Raw genomic sequence first — 16812 nt, forward strand, 5'->3', positions numbered from 1 at the left:
GTGGCTTGCTGTCTGTGATTTCCTGACCCCGTTCCCATCCCCTGTTTTCAGCTGGACCTTGTCCCCTTCCTCTGTTATCTCTACCTTGCTCAGTTGCTGATTCCTGTCTCAGTAGTTTCTCCCCAGCGTGGGCTCCTGTCCTGGAAGGGAAGCCAGGAGGTTCACTTTCAAGGGCTGTTCACAGGCCCTTCCTGAGGACCCCTTGTGCCCACTTCCTGCTGAAGTGGGCAAAGCCCTACCCGTTTTAGTTACTGCGCTCAAGCTGGCCCGTCTGCTTTCGAGGGACCCCTGTGGGCTCTTTCAGGGACTCTTAATCTCAGACCTATCAGTTGCCCTGTTGCCTCCCTTTTCTTTTTCCTGCCTCAGTGCTGGTATCATGCAGGTCTTGTGGCTCTTGCTGGTTTGTCCCCACTTGCTTGTACCTTGGGGTCTTTGTGGATATCTTGTCACTTAGTTTTTTAGTATATGCTGCCCGTGGGGTTTTGGTCTTGAGATCTGGTTGCCCCATTTTTATGTCGGGATTTGGAGAGATTCAAAACCTATGCTGCCATAGCCACCACCTTCCCAGAATCCTCTATTCCCATAGAATTCCAGCATCTTAGCATTAGAGGGGTTCTAACTATCCGGAAAAGGAATCATCTCGGGGCTAGTGACTAGATTTGGAACCAGGGTTATGAGAACTCAGGTTTCCTGCTTTGCAGATGAGTGTGGTCTGCTACATCACGGCCGCTCACTGCCACCCAGAAAGTGCTATCACTGTCCTCTTTCAGTGACTTTTGTAGTCATCCTTCTGTGTGACACTCTTGGAGATGGCATGGAGCAGTGAGCTAATTTTGCATTATTAGTGTTTCTTTTTCTGAATGTTGCCATTCTAACTTGGTGTTCAAAATAACGTTTTTCTTAATTTATGAAATGTTATTCTGTTCCAGGGTAATTTTCATGGAGTTGCATAGGTCAAAGGAGTGTACACAAGCATTGGGCTCTCGTGCAGGTCATTGATTTATTCAGCAGATGGTCCTTGCTCTCTGTGCGAGCCCTGCATCAGATGTTTTGGATTTGTTGTAGTGCGCCAGACAGACAGGCAAGTAGGCGCTCTCTACAGGGTGAGAAATGCCATGTTAGGAGAAAATAGTTGCTGCAACAGGAACACAAAGCATGGCCCCTGACTTCTAATGGGGTCAGGGAGGGCTTGTGAGCAGAAGTAATGGAAGTCAGGGCCTGAAAGTTGAGCAGGCGCTAGCAGATGACCAGTAGGGATAAGAGGATCCAGGTAGAGGGAATGGAATATGCAAAGTACAGAATGAAGAATATTGAAACAGAAAATTCAAGAATGTATTAACAGTTACCGAAGCTAATCACCAAAGTAATGACTGAAAGTCAGTAAGAAAAAAATGCTATAAGTTGGCTTAGGAGAGTATCCCATGGTTTTTTTTTTTTTTTAATTAATTAATTAATTAATTTTATTTTTGGCTGTGTTGGGTCTTCATTTCTGTGCGAGGGCTTTCTCTAGTTGCGGCAAGCGGGGGCCACTCTTCATCGCGGTGCGCGGGCCTCTCACTATCGCGGCCTCTCTTGTTGCGGAGCACAGGCTCCAGACGCGCAGGCTCAGTAGTTGTGGCTCACGGGCCTAGTTGCTCCATGGCATGTGGGATCTTCCCAGACCAGGGCTCGAACCCGTGTCCCCTGCATTAGCAGGCAGATTCTCAACCGCTGCGCCACCAGGGAAGCCCTATCCCATGGTTTTAAAGCAGATGCCGTTTTTTTTCAAACGTGGAGTGGCAATTTGACTATGAATGAGGTAGAGGGATAGAAGGTCCTATAAACTGGCAGATAAAATAATAGGATGGGCACATGTGTCTGTTTTGCATTTGTACATATATTGCTTTAACTTTTTTTGTGGGTAGTTTCTCCACCCATTTTTTGGATAGTTGGCTAATACCAAATTTTAGAATAATAATAGAAATAGAAGTGAGGAAGCTTTTGTTTGTTTTATAATTACTTAAAATGTTTTACAGGTGCTTCTTCCAAGGTACTAAAATATTTGTATTTCTTGTTTATGGACAGTACGGGCTAATTTATGTATTCTATGTAGACTATTATTTTTAGCAAACTTTTTCTAGAAAATATAATATAGTAAATAAAGTGATTTGCCATATAAAAATTTAAAAGTGTTGCCTTACTAGTTTTCTTTACACGTAGGTAGAAGAAATCTAGTAACAGTCTGTACATGCAAAGTAAAAATCTAAGCGTGTAAAGTGTCTGCATTTTAGTTTTGAAAACGAGGTTGGTATGTGATTTGCCCTCCATTTAAATGTTAGAATTGCCTTAGTTTCAGAGCTGGTGCCCAGAGTTTCCCACAAAAGGTTTCCTGCATCTGCTGGCTGTTGCTGATAAGAATCCAGTGTTTAAGCCTTTTGTTTATCTAAGGAAATTCCTGTTAGGTGTGTTCCCCTTTGTTTTCGGTAGTAGCCCAGTGAGTCGGCCATAAGAATTGTACACAACACTCTATTCTTTTAGCAAAATCCTTTTGCAGATGGGGGATACTTTCCTGCATGGAATTAAGATGGGCACCAGCCCGTCAGAACCTGTTAACCACTGTTCTGTATGGATTGAAAGAGTTTTCAATTAATGATAAGATGCTTAATTGGTTTTTTTTTTTTTTTTATAAATTTTACACTTTATTTATTTATTTATTTATTTATGGCTGTGTTGGGTCTTCGTTTCTGTGCGAGGGCTTTCTCTAGTTGCGGCAAGCGGGAGCCACTCTTCATCGCGGTGCGCGGGCCTCTCACTATCGCGGCCTCTCTTGTTGCGGAGCACAGGCTCCAGACGCGCAGGCTCAGTAGTTGTGGCTCACGGGCCTAGTTGCTCCGCGGCATGTGGGATCTTCCCAGACCAGGGCTCGAACCCGTGTCCCCTGCATTGGCAGGCAGATTCTCAACCACTGCGCCACCAGGGAAGCCCTGCTTAATTGGTTTTTAAAAATAACATCTGTGGATATCAGGTGATATTCTGCACTGGAAGTATATTTTTGGTAATTTGAAATACATGAATTATAAATATGTCTAAGTTTGAAGAGGCCTTTGAAGTGGATAGTCATTGTAGTGAATTGAACAATTGATGGGTTTTATTTAGATACATTTTGGTGGTATGTGAATGTTTTTCTTTTGTGATAGCCACTCTAGTCAAGGCTACAAGTATAATCTGTGTAATATTCAGAGGCTGAGGTTTACGGTTTCAGTTAACTCACACCTGCTATTAAAGCCAAAATGGTTGGGCCCAAAGAAGTATTCCTGCAGCTGCATGTTACCATTTTCAGCCAGGAAAGCTTTACAACACCTTTGATTCTTGAGCTTCTATCTAGAAATGGTTTTGGGAAGAACCAGTGACAAATTTTCTTACTTGTGTCAAAGAACAGTAAATAATATTTTCTGAACTATTACTTATGTCATCTTTTGTTTGTTTAATCAATAACTGTTTCCTCTTTGAAAATTTGAAAAGTTGTTTTTCACAGTTCGTTTTGGAAATTTTATGGTTTATTCCTAGAATAAGGTAGATTTAGTACTTGTATAAATATTCATATAAATAAATTGATATTTGTAAGAAAATTTCATACATTTTTATCATAGGGAAGAAAATAGAGTGCTTCATTGCTTTAAAACATCTAAATTCTTTAGACAGATTCCAATAAAAGCTCATTTCTCATTTTAGGCCTTCGAAGACCTCAGCAAGCTAATGGTCAAGGTATATGTCATTTACATCTATTAAATTATACCAATTATGATACACTTTTGAAAATACATTTTGTTAGCAGACACTTTGGGGACATTATTTCTTTTCAATCTTTTACTGTTCTCTTGACAGGCTAAGGAAATGGTGGAGTTATCAAAATCCATTGCTAATAAGATTAAAGACAAGCAAGGTGACATCACAGAAGATGAGGTAAATAGATTGCTTTTTTAAGGCATTAGAAACTAGATTACACAAATAATGCATGGACGTTTTGGTGGTTTACCAGCTTGCTTTCTTAATATAGTGTTTGATTTCTTTTAGGACTTGAAGATATATGAAAGTACTAAAGAAAAAGTCAACCATAAAAACTTTGTTAGTTCTAGCAGGATTAAAGGATATTTCAATACCTTTTCCTGGAGTGTAGAAAACAGAGGTATTGAGATGTGTAAGAAGTGATTGTTTTAGACATATCCATAATTTTGATATGTTTTATTTAAATTTGTTTACAGTCTGGTCAACGCCATTTTCCTTTCGAAGTTTTTGGTTGTATCTCTTGGTTGGCATTAAACAGCATAGTTGTCATCTAAGTCTCCTCTGCCACCAAAATTGTGGGGAAAATGGAGTATAAGATACTAAGGCAGGAGAAGGAAGAATAATAGTTAGATTTATGCAGGGAAGTACTAGAAATCCACTCTTACATAGTTCACAGCATAGAAACACAGTAGAAGAGATAGGTAGATATAGAAATAGTGGAGTAGAACTGAATGTCTGATGGAAGGATTTTATACGTTGGGTGGAGAGACTTATTCTGCATAGTCTTTTTGTGCATTTTCTCCCCTCGTTATAGACCATCAGGTTTAAATCCTATTTGCTGAGCATGGGAATAGCTAACCCGGTTACCAGGGAAACCTACGGCTCGGGCACACAGTACCACATGCAGCTGGCCAAACAGCTGGCTGGAATATTGCAGGCACCTTTGGAGGTAAAAAAAAAACCTAAACGTCTCTTTAAATTGTGTTAAATTATTTCTGTGCCATCAGAAATCTTAAGAGCATAACTCCGTTCATGATATGGTTACTCTTCAACCAACATGTTGTTTTTCCTTTTGGTAATATTAAACTAGTTCATTGATTCTTTGTCAATAATCTTCTAAATTGTTTTTAATTTCCATTTCAGATATCTAAATCTATTTGATATAATTTTTTCTTATCTCTTGTTTTCAAAAGGAAATATATAGTCTGTATATATTTTCATATATTGTGTACTATTAATAATTTCATAATACAGTTTCATCTTCTAGTCATTATTCAGGCAATCAAAACTTTATTAAAACATTTGTATTAAGAAATATTTCAAACACATGACAAAATAGAATAGTGTAATGAATCCCTATGTGCCCATCATCCAGCTTCATCCGTAAGCCAGCCTCCACTCAAAATTGTTTTAAAGGAAATCCCAGACATCACATCACTTTATCTGTAAACATTTCAGTATGTAATTATAGTGATAAAGACACCTTTAAATGTAATTATAATCCCCTTTCACACGTAAAAATTAAAAAATAATTTTTTAATATTATCAGATACCTAGCTAGTGTTCACATTTTCTCTTATAGTTGATTTGTTCAAACCAGGATACTTTGCAAATGTTTGATTTCTCTCTCAAGTTTTTTTGTTTTTTAAAATTCTATGGGTTTTCCCTTCTCCCATACAATAAATCTCCCATAGAGTAAATTTTTATTTACTGAAGAAACTAGTAGTTTGTCTTATAGAGTGTCTCAGAGTCTGGATTTTGCTAATTTGTAAGTCACCATGCTTCCCTGTCCTGTGTAGTCCCTGTAAACTGGTAGTTATATCTAGAAGTTCTTTCTTTTTTTTTTTTCTGACAAGAATATCTTATAGAGGGTGTTGAGCATTTCCATCAGGAGGTACATAATATCTGATTGTCTTTTTTTTGTGATGTTAACAGCCACTGACAATCATTATCTAGATCTGTTACTTCATTAGGGGTTGCAAAATGGTGATATTATTATTTAATTCTATAATTTCTTCAGTTATTAGGTGGAATAACTTAAAGCATTTAAATACACTTTTTGAAGGGACTTCCCTGGTGGCGCAGTGGTTAAGAATCCACCTGCTAATGCAGGGGACACGGGTTGGAGCCCTGGTCCGGGAAGATCCCACATGCCATGGAGCAGCTAAGCCCGTGAGCCACAACTACTGAGCCCACGTGCCACAACTACTGAAGCCCGTGCTCCTAGAGCCCGTGCTCCACAACAAGAGGAGCCACCACAATGAGAAGCCCGCACACCGCACTAGAGAAAGCCTGTGCGCAGCAACGAAGACCCAACACGGCCAAAAAAAAAAAAAAAAGATAAATAAATAACTTTATAAAAATAAATAAATAAATAAATACACTGTTTGAAACATGGTGTACAACCCCTCTTTTAACTTAAGTAAATGTTAGAACAGTAATAATGACAGTAAAGTCCAAATATGGAATTTGAAGTGCCTCGTGGTATCTGAATAGGTTCCCTGTGTGTAAATATAGTTTTCAAAAGCTTCTTAAGAGATTTTATGATTTCTGATTTCACTCTGATTATGATTTCTGTTAAGAAATGCTAACTGGTCCTAATTATAATGCTTCTTTTTATTTTATATTTTAACAGGAACGAGGGGGAATAATGTCACTCACGGAGGTGTACTGTTTAGTAAACCGAGCTCGAGGAATGGAAGTAAGAATAGAATATTTAGATATTCTTTTAGCTAAATATAGACTCGATATAATACAAATTCCCCTACAGTGAATACAATTTGAGGAAGGGTTGTGAATATCAAAACTATTTTGAGAAGCAGTGTGGCGCAGTGAAAAGAATACTGCCCTGGGATCTAGGAGATAAATTCTGTTCCTGGTTTTGCTGAATGCCCTTGAGTAGCTTCCTTAACCTCTCTGGAGCTCAGGGTTTTTTTACCTTTAAAATAGGGTTTGGACCGAATGATACCTTAAAACTCTGAGAGTGTGTGTTTGTATTGTGATGAACAAGGTTGTGCATGATGCCCTTTCTCTGTGATAGTTAACTGTTTTGAGTGAACCTGGTTGGACTCAGGTTGCCTGCAGGTAATACAGAAAGAAAGCCACCCTGCCTCTTTGGCTCAGAATCAGCAGCGGCTATACTTCAGCTCTCACTGCCTGTTCACACCCAGCTGTCTTTGGCCTCCAAGGGTCTGTCTGTGCACTCTCTGTGCCCTTGAAGTAGAACACAGTTTTGTGGTGTCAGCAGTCACCTCCACGCAGACGACTCACACACGTCTCTCCAGCGCTCACCGCGGTCTCACGGGTTAAGCCTCTGTTCTGCGTTTTTATTTGAACAGTCATCATAACCGCTGCCAGTGGGTACTTACCATCACTCTGCACGTGTTATCCATTCATCCTCCCAGTAACTCAGTGAGGTAGCTACTTTTACTGTCCCCATTTAGGGGATGATTAGGGGATGAGGACATTAAGGCTTAGAAAGATTAAGTAACTTGACCACGGCTGCACTTGGAGACAGTGTTTTAACAGGGACTGGGACCCAGGCTGGGCTGGCTCCGGAACCATTCTGTGTGACTGACACCTGTGCTGGTCACCACCACGCAGGACCGATTCTTCAAGGCCACATGGTCCGGAAGGGTAGCCACTACCTAGCTACATGTGATGATTGTGAACTTGGAATGTAGTTAGTCCAAATTGAGATGTGCTGTAAGCATAAATTACACACGGGATTTAGAAGACTTAGTACAGAATAAAGAAGTGTTAACTAGCTCATTAATGATTTTTTATATCAATTATATGGCAAATTTTTGCATCTATTAGGTTGAATAAAATATATGTATTAAGATTAATTTCGCCTGTTTATTTTCTTTTAATGTGGCTACTAGAAGATTTTAAATTACGTACATGACTTGTATTATATTCCTATGGATAGTTCTGCTTTAATGAATAGAAGTCCTTTGCTTCTTTGTTAATCCTTTTTGCCTTGTAGTGATTAAGCCACCTAAAATCCTTGATACATGATAATTTTACAACATCCTCTTCTGTTTTAGTGGTCGTTACAATTATATAGCGTCACTCTATTAATTTGCAGTGTAAACTGGTAAACTGGATTTTTTTCCCCACTAGTTGCTCTCACCAGAAGATTTAGTGAATGCATGCAAGATGCTGGAAGAGCTGAAATTACCTCTCAGGTAAAAGAACCTCTGCGGGAAGTTTGCCAACTATAGCCACGATTCCACCCTGAGTAGACAGGACAGCCCTGCAGGTCTGCCATCCTGCGTGGTGAACCAGCATATATATTGCCCCTCTTGAAGTTTATATCACACATGGGCAGAATTCACCTGGCACCACGGGCACCTCTGTCAACCCGGCTTCCATCCTTATCAGGGCTGTGCGGGGCCTCAGGGGCTGGTCGTCGGCCTCTTGCCGCTGGGGCAGGAGGTGAGAACGTGGGCTCCTCCCAAGCGGTCACGGTGGCCATCCCTCTGCCCTTAACAAAAAGTAGACAGGCATAGTTTATTTAGCGTGTAGATTATAGTTCAGAACTTCATTAACTGTTTATTCATGAGCTTTTTAATTAGGCCTTAGTTACCCGTGGTCATTGTATTTGAAATGTTCTTTTGTGTTAATATTGCCCTCAGTCCTGGCATAAATGAAAGTAGACAATATTTGCGCCTCCTCAGGGGCCCGAGATCCCAGATATTCACGGCTTTGTCCTCCCATCTGTGATTTTAGGCTCCGTGTGTTTGACAGTGGCGTCATGGTAATTGAACTTCAGTCCCACAAGGAGGAGGAAACAGCGGCCTCAGCCTTGGAGACGGTACGGGGACCCGGTTTCCTCCCTCCGTTGTTAGACCTTGCCACACAAGACCCCGATGCTTAGCCGCTTGAGAAACAGGATTTCCTTTTAAATTCAACTTTACTGGAAAGTAACATTTACAGACCCAATTGAAAACGGTTTCTCATTAACAACGAATAACTATTCATCACATTTGTACTCTGAAAGCTCTTTGAAACTTGCCGACACTCATAACATCTTGTAAGGGGAGTTAGGATGAGTGAGGTGCTTGCTCTCTTTCTGTTTGAAACTCAGTCTTGAAAATATGTTTTTAACTTTGTAAATCAGTGTTACCCATGATTGAAGTTTTTCTTTCAGTATTACCCACATAAGCTGCATTACCCTACAGATTGTTTTGTGAAAGAATTGCTTCAAAATATATGGAAAGCAAGTGTAGTTTAGATGGGTTTTACTGGGCAAACTCCTGATATTACTCATTAGGATCCTTGAAATACTATCGCCTCAGAGCTTCTGTGGTGAGCCTGTATAATTTGAATAACTCGCAGTTATTACACTTCTTATTTTAAACTCGATGAAAGTCCCAAGGCTATAGATACTTCTATCACATATTTAAAACTAATCCTATGTATAACGGTCCTTCAGTGGCGCGTGTACTATGCACTCAGTTAGAATTTGTTATATGTTCCTTTTCAGACTGTGGAATAGTTCTTTTTAGACATTAGTACAGTGCCTTTATTACATTATATAGGGTTTCATGATGTTTTAGCCTTCACCATGTTTGTTCTGGGTTCTTCAACTTTTGTAGACCTAAGCATTAGTGAAGAAGATTTAGTTCTAGAGTGAACAGTCTTTGGAGTTTAGTAGAAAATTCAGTAAATTATTTCCCAAGTATACTGGTAGATAGTCTCCCCAGGTTAGTACCTAGGTGGCCTAAATGATCACATTTTTTCCTGCTGTGTGTTTCTGTTAGGTTTCAGAAAAGGGATCTCTAACATCAGAAGAGTTTGCTAAGCTTGTGGGAATGTCTGTCCTCCTGGCTAAAGAAAGGTAAGCAAGGGCTTTGCTCCTCACTTAAAAATATCATTTGTGTTTCTGAATGGGTGGATGATGGTGTTTTTTTCCCTTGACTCCTAGGTTGCTTCTTGCCGAGAAGATGGGCCATCTTTGCCGAGATGACTCAGTGGAAGGCTTGCGGTTTTACCCAAATTTATTTATGACACAGAGCTAAGAGTTTTGTATTTGAAATAACTTGTCACCGGGATACTTGCATTATGTAGAGGTTGTATGACATTGAGCTAAGGGTAAACCCTGATAAACCGAGAATTTACTGGAACTTCGCAGTATAATATAAAACCCTTTTAATTTCTCCCTAAATATTATGATCCAGGAAGCTTCTTTAGGATAAATATAGGAAAATATAGAAAGATGAATGCCAATATGAATTCGAAATCATGCTACAGTTGTATAGAAACCCTCCGAGTTTAACTTGAAATATGGTGGATTTTAACTTGATCTTCAAATCTGACCATTTCTGAAAGAAGAGAATTTAGTTCATGGGGGAAGAAAGAGAGAAGTTGCATGTTTGGACAGGTTAGATCATTATTTTGGTGTGACTAAAATTCACCTGAATTATAAATGAAGTTTTTCTCTGCATCTAGTGTGCACATTTTGGGGGGTTTTCATGCAACAATTTATACCTACAGTGTAGTTTAAGAACGTGACGACATTGGAGCAGAATATCCAACTGCAGGATATCATCTGAGGCTCTTCCTAAGGGCTTTTAGAAGCAGCCATAGGCATGTCTTCAGCAGACCAAATAAAGCACCTTAAAAACAAGAGAGAATTTGATTTGACTTACGTATATATAATCTGACGAGTTTCTTTTTTTTTAAGTGATGATTTCATGGCTGGCATTTAAAGAATGCAACTATGTCATTTTGTTTTAAAAATGCTGTAGATTTTGCAAGTGAATTAAAGAGCTGTATAGACATGCCCAGAGATACGGTTACAGATTTGGGAAGTAGACGGTTCAGGATTTCCCTAGGATTGTTGTGTGGGTAGAGGGACCGGGAGGACCTTTAACTCGCTTTACAGGAACCTTGGTGCTCTTTTACCTCAAAGCCAAGGATGGAAAAGAGAGAGTGGGAACATAACATGTCTCCTTTTCCTTCCATAAAGAAGGAGTTTCAATGCTGAACTTTTAAAATCTTTCTATCATAGTCTAGCAATATTTTTTTCCTTTACCCCACACATTATAAGTTGTGTGGAGAAACTGTCTCACTAAAAAGTATTACTGAGATAACAAAAACCGGCTAATATATTGAATCTCAATTGCTTGAGTTTTCCAGTGGACTGCCTGACTTTGTTACTGCTACATAGCGTATGGTATGTTGGCATTACCTCAAACTCAGGGACCCCCAAAGAGACAGAAGGAGAACCCCTTTCTAAGACTGAATTGGCGGTGGAAGGTAGTGATGGGTTTTGGCCAAGCATCTAGAAGGGATAGTATCTGTATTGAGAGAACCTTTAAGACCGGGAGGTGGGGATACCCAAGCTCAGACCCTGGGATCCCTGAGATGTCCTCGCTGAGAGGTGGAGGGCCAGTGCTGGGGCCACTGCAAGTGCCCTTTGGGGAAGGTCCAGGGATCCTCAGCTGCAAACCCAGGGAATCCCTCCAAGTGCAGCCAGAGTCAGTCCCCGACCCCTGCCTGCTCCCTGTCGCTGCTCCGCACACTCCAGTGTCACGGGAATGTTGTGGCCGAGGCATCCTGCCTTAGCCTTCGTTTTCCGAACCTGTCACTGATTCCACGTTGTGATGACAGATCCCTTAATTCCCCCATCGCTCAGCCTCAGGTTTGTTTGGGGGGAAATTCAGTGTCTGGCTACCTAAGTCTTTCGGGCCATTGTGTACGGTCGTTTGTATATCACTCCTCTCTCTGGGATGCACTCACTCTCACACTGCCCTGGCAAACTTGTATGCATACACACACACACACACACACACACACACACGATATCTCATACGCATGATATCTCATCTGCCTAAGGCTTTTTAAAACTACACAGATAAATAATCTGTTTCACTAGTTGGAATGAGTTGCAACTAAGATTGTTTGAGCTACTGGGTCTGGCTCTAATGGTCTGGATTCATTACAGCAAACTCCTATAATTCAGAATATTTATTTACACTAGTGTGACAACACATGAACAAAAATGGAGCAGTCTGAATTGTATAAAGTGAACTAAAGAGGAAGAAAAGTGACATGGATATATTTTGCAAATGTCACATTAGTTAAAAAACAGGTATGATTGATTTTATTGTTTTAAAGTGGGCATTCTTCAGTTTCCAGACCTCTGTATGTATATTTTTATCCTTTTTTTTTCTTTGTTTTTGCCAAATAAGGTGTCATTTTGGTCCTTTGTTGGTAGAGGTTATGTTTAAATACAACCAATGAGGCCCTAAGTGCAAAAAAGTTCTGTCTTGGTGCTTATCACTATTATAATATTATTTTTGCTTTTCTAACTTTGCTCTTAGGAGCATAAATCTGTTTGTAGCTTTATGGTAATAGAATATTTCTAGTCACATACTGTCAAAAAGTTTTTTACATTGTACAAGTGAAGAATGTTTTCAGAGTTAAATGATTGGTATTAATGTATACCAATCATTTTGCAATTATTGCAAAATTTAAAAATGATTTTTTCTTAACTTGGTGTTCTTTTTAAATACTCTTTGGAAAATATACGAAAATGATAACCCTTTAGTCAGAATAAGCCCATGTGTTAAGATTTTTTCTTTTAGATTTTATAATAAAGAGTTCATTATAAATATTTATGACCTCAAGCTCCTACTATTTTAGTTGTCTTAAAAGAATGGGAAATGGCTCACAAACTTTTTTTTTTTAATTCTTGACGTGAATTCCACTGTCGATTGATTGTGTATATTTGTGTGAGTGTACTATCTCTTGTTCCCTGTTACCAGACTAAACCGACCAGCATTTATCATGTCATCATTCTCATGCTCAAATACTTAAAATGGTTCTCCTTTGCCCAACAGTCTCAGAGTTTCCATTGTGGTAAGACAGAGTCACAGCTCAGAAGGTGGGTGGGTTTTAAGGGCTGTGCTAAGGATGGAATCGAGCATGCTCAAAATGATCCTTGAAAATCTCTGTATAATCTTACAATTCGAATGCCTGTAGAGTGATACATGGGTATGAATATTTTATGAATATAGTAAGTAAAATATATAATAAAAAACTACATATCAACAGTAGACTTTTGTAGTACCAATAATTAAAACTATTTAAATGTCTTTTTTTCTTTTTTTCACTTTGCTGATAGGTATGGTTGAATTTATGTAAATGTATTGCTAATCCCATCCCTTATGATAGATCGTAAGTGTAAGCTCCACAGGGGCAGAGGTTTTTATCTGTTTTGTTCACGGATGTGTCCTCAGAGCCTAGAGCGAGGCCTGGCACACAGTAAGCATTCAATAAATGTCTACCGAATGAATGACCTCCAACGTGTATGCCTATTTATCATTTGGCTTCACTCTACCCTACTTTTTCTCCCATTCAATTCAATACAAAGAAACGTTTTTGCATACCTGTCGACTTTGTGTGAGGAACGGGGGCCACTGGGGGATACAGAAGTGAATAAGATGCGGCCCCCGCCTTTAAGAGGGTGGCCTCGTTGGGAAATAGACGCATAGCAACCTCAGTTGATGATGAGATGAAGTGTGTGCCATGGAAGGGGCACAGGTACCGTGCTTGGAGGGCAGAGGAAGAGGCCTTCAGTTCTGACGGAGGAGGGTCTGGGAAGGCCTCATGGGAGAGGAGAAGCTGGTGCACTAGGCTCACAAGAACCCAGAGATGGTCAGGGGCAGGCGCTGGGTCAGAGAGCAACAGGAGGTGTGTCCCTTCCTGCACCTGGGGCACACTGTCCTTGTCCAGACTTCCCTTTGTTATTTCCTCCCATCCACCCACCCCCACCCCCAATAATCAAAACCAAACTTTGCTCAATCCCACCTGCTCTGGAAAAATCTGTCTCCAGTACACAACTCTGCTACTCCTAAACTCCATTAAGATTTATTGTCTCTCCCATATACTTCACTGTCTTTTGCCTTGTTCTCTAATTGTTATCTTAATGCCGTAAGAAAACAGAGAAATTGGGTTTCTTTAAGTTCAAGGAATATCATATAACACTTCTTTGGAGTTCCCACTGGCCTAGGTCAGTGATTGTACATGGTAGATTCCTCGTTAAGCATTAACTAAATCAAGTGGTTTTTGAATTATAATGTGTCATGAGTTGAGTCTGAAACCTAAGTCTGTATCCTTTACCCTCTTCCCAAAAGGCTTCTTATCCGGACTTGTCCAGGCTCAGCCTGTCTGAGATATGCTGTCTTAATTCAGATTCCATGCATGGGCCATATCCATGATGTAGGAAGCACTCCAGAAAAGTCAGGTTAACACACATGTAAGATCTTGTTATCACAGTGTGAAAATTGAGTCATTCGTGTTCTTCCTTGTGTTCCGATAATCACGAGTCAGTTAAAGCTTGTCTCTCAGAGTATTATCTGTGGGGAAAAACATCTCCCCATTTATTTAAAGGGTGTATTGAGATAGTGAATACATTTTACACAATTTGCAAAAGATCCTTAGACCAGTCACTCACTCAGAAAAAGAACTCAAGATATCTTGTCAGCCAGCTTGTTTTAGTTCAATACAGCCAAGACCATACCACTGTTCTTTTGAAAGCTTTTTTCTTCACATCTATGTTGCCTTCTTTTATTTTATTTAAAAAAAATTTTTTTAACATCTTTATTGGAGTATAATTGCGTTACATTGTTGTGTTAGTTGCTGCTGTATAACAAAGTGAATCAGCTATACGTATACATATATCCCCATATCCCCCTCCCTCTTGCGTCTCCCTCCCACCGTTATCCCACCCCTCTAGGTGGTCACAAAGCACCGAGCTGATCTCTCTGTGCTATGCGGCTACTTCCCACTAGCTAGCTATTTTACATTTGGAGGTGTATATATGTCCATGCCACTCTCTCACTTTGTCCCAGCTTATCCTTCCCCCTCCCCGTGTCTTCAGGTCCATTCTCTATGTCTGCGTCTTTATTCCTGTCCTGCCCCTAGGTTCTTCAGAACCACTTTTTTTTTTAGATTCCATATATATGTGTTAGCATACGGTATTTGTTTTTCTCTTTCTGACTTACTTCACTCTGTATGACAGACTCTAGGTCCATCCACCTCACTACAACTCAATTTTGTTTCTTTTTATGGCTGAGTAATATTTCATTGTATATATGTGCCACATCTTCTTTATCCATTCATCTGTCGATGGACACTTAGGTTGCTTCCATGTCCTGGCTATTGTAAATAGTGCTGCAGTGATTATTGTGGTACATGACTCTTTTTGAATTATGGTTTTCTCAGGGTATATGCCCAGGAGTGGGATTGCTGGGTCGTATGGTAGTTCTATTTTTAGTTTTTTAAGGAACCTCCATACTGTTCTCCGTAGTGGCTGTATCAACTTACATTCCCACCAACAGTGCAAGAGCGTTTTGCCTTCTTTTAGAAAGGATTAAACTATCTTAACTGTCCAATAAACAGTAATACAGTTTGACAAGTATTCTAATTAAAGCAAAAATGACCAAGCATCTCAATAAAGCTCTTATTTAAAAAAGGACCAAGCACACTGATCCGGGCACTTGCACCCGGATTTAGGCAAAGAGTGGGTTTCTAGAAAGAGTGTGTGTCTGAAAGATCAACACTGAGCAAGTTGCTTTCTATATGTTTCACTCAGTCACCACAAAACTTCAATATAACTATTATTAGATGCCTTTTACAGTGGAGGAAAAGAGGGATTAAGTATTTGCCCAAGGTTACAGAGGCAGGGCTGGATTTAATCTCAGCTGTGTCTAACTCCCACTCTTAAAATGAGCTTTTGCTTTCTAAACCAAAAATGGCAGGGCCTGTGGCATGTATTTAAAAAGAGTTCTAACTTGAGTAATAGATGGGGGACTAGATAATTCTGACGGTGAAAGTGGATGATGACCTTTGCCAACTAAAAATTGTCACTTGCCACCTGTCTCTACAAGGATTAGGTCACGAGCCCCGGCAGTCACTGACCTTCAACATACCCTGAAAGGAGTTCAGGGTGGAGACCAGGAATGAGGCACTCTGTGCCCTGGGAAAAACTGGCAGAACAGGCATCAGAGAGTTAGATATTTTCAGGAGAAGATTTTAGGAGCCCAATTTCTTGCATCTTATATGCAGAAAAGCACTAAAATCATTAACAGAGACATCTGCGCCTGGTGATGAGCAGCAAACCTCTGCCGAAATGCGTGCTCGGCTGCAGCATCCCCCTTCACACAAATCACACATACCCTGACCTCCCACCCCACCTCTTCGGAGCAGTTCTTCAGGGCTATCTGAGAGGTGTATCCTGGGCTTTAGTCCTCATTTTGCTCCAAATAAAACTTAACTCACAACTCTAACGTTGTGTACTTTTTTCAGTCCACACCTTAAAGCCTTTTTTGAAACTTTGGATTTAATCAGTACTGCTAGCATTATTTGACAAGCTGGGTACTTTGCATATTTGGTACCTCTGATAAACTCTGATAGCGCTGATAATTGAATACATGTGCTACCTTTTAAAAGATTAAGTAATAGATTCAAGGACCTGCAAACGATCTATTTCTAAGAGTTAAAAACTGAGGTAAAATTTACAAGCAGTGAAATACACAGATCTTAAGTTGGATGTTTTGACAAATGCGTCATAAATCCATGTGATTCACACCCGAACCAATACAATGTATCTATCATCTCCCAAAGTTTCCTGGGGCCCCTTTCCAATCACCTGCTCCCCAGGGGCCACCAAATCTGTGCTATGATTTCTGTTCCAACACATTGGTATGTTAATGGTAAACTGTATTGCGCTTTGCAGCCTATTCAAAAACAAGCACGGCTGCCAAGGTGGAACTCTATCCTCTCGTATTCTTTTAAAAACACAACTTTAACACTTCTGGACTAGAGTTTTAAAACTATGTTAAATTAAATAACCACTTCTGGCTCCTGAGAAAGAAAAACGAAGATGCACTTTACCTGAACTGTTCTCTTTTGAAACTCTTCAGTGACATTCGGGAAACAAAGTTTACAGCCCACAGCTTATACCACTTCCATGACTGACTCGTGGTCCCCCAGAAGACAATGACACGGGGGCGGAGGGGGGAGAAGTGATAG

The 16812-nt window shown here is 40.0% G+C and overlaps 1 protein-coding gene across 3 annotated transcripts in view; it reads left to right on the plus strand.

Annotated features, from left to right (window-relative positions):
- VPS36 (vacuolar protein sorting 36 homolog) overlaps positions 1-13076 on the plus strand; it is a 32776-nt gene extending 19700 nt beyond the window's left edge. The window contains exons 7-14 of one of the 3 annotated variants that reach the window (XM_082435031.1): positions 3712-3744; positions 3865-3942; positions 4580-4714; positions 6401-6466; positions 7891-7955; positions 8500-8584; positions 9534-9610; positions 9698-13076. In XM_082435031.1, coding sequence (XP_082291157.1) covers positions 3712-3744; positions 3865-3942; positions 4580-4714; positions 6401-6466; positions 7891-7955; positions 8500-8584; positions 9534-9610; positions 9698-9791 — 633 coding nt within the window. In that variant the 3' untranslated portion in view covers positions 9792-13076. The remainder of the gene's footprint in view (positions 1-3711; positions 3745-3864; positions 3943-4579; positions 4715-6400; positions 6467-7890; positions 7956-8499; positions 8585-9533; positions 9611-9697) is intronic. The other 2 variants (XM_082435033.1, XM_082435032.1) reach the window with 2 other exon arrangements.
- Positions 13077-16812: the final 3736 nt, after the last annotated feature.

Source organism: Balaenoptera physalus (genome assembly GCF_965194825.1).
Source record: "Balaenoptera physalus genome assembly, chromosome: 18".
NCBI lineage: Eukaryota > Metazoa > Chordata > Mammalia > Artiodactyla > Balaenopteridae > Balaenoptera > Balaenoptera physalus.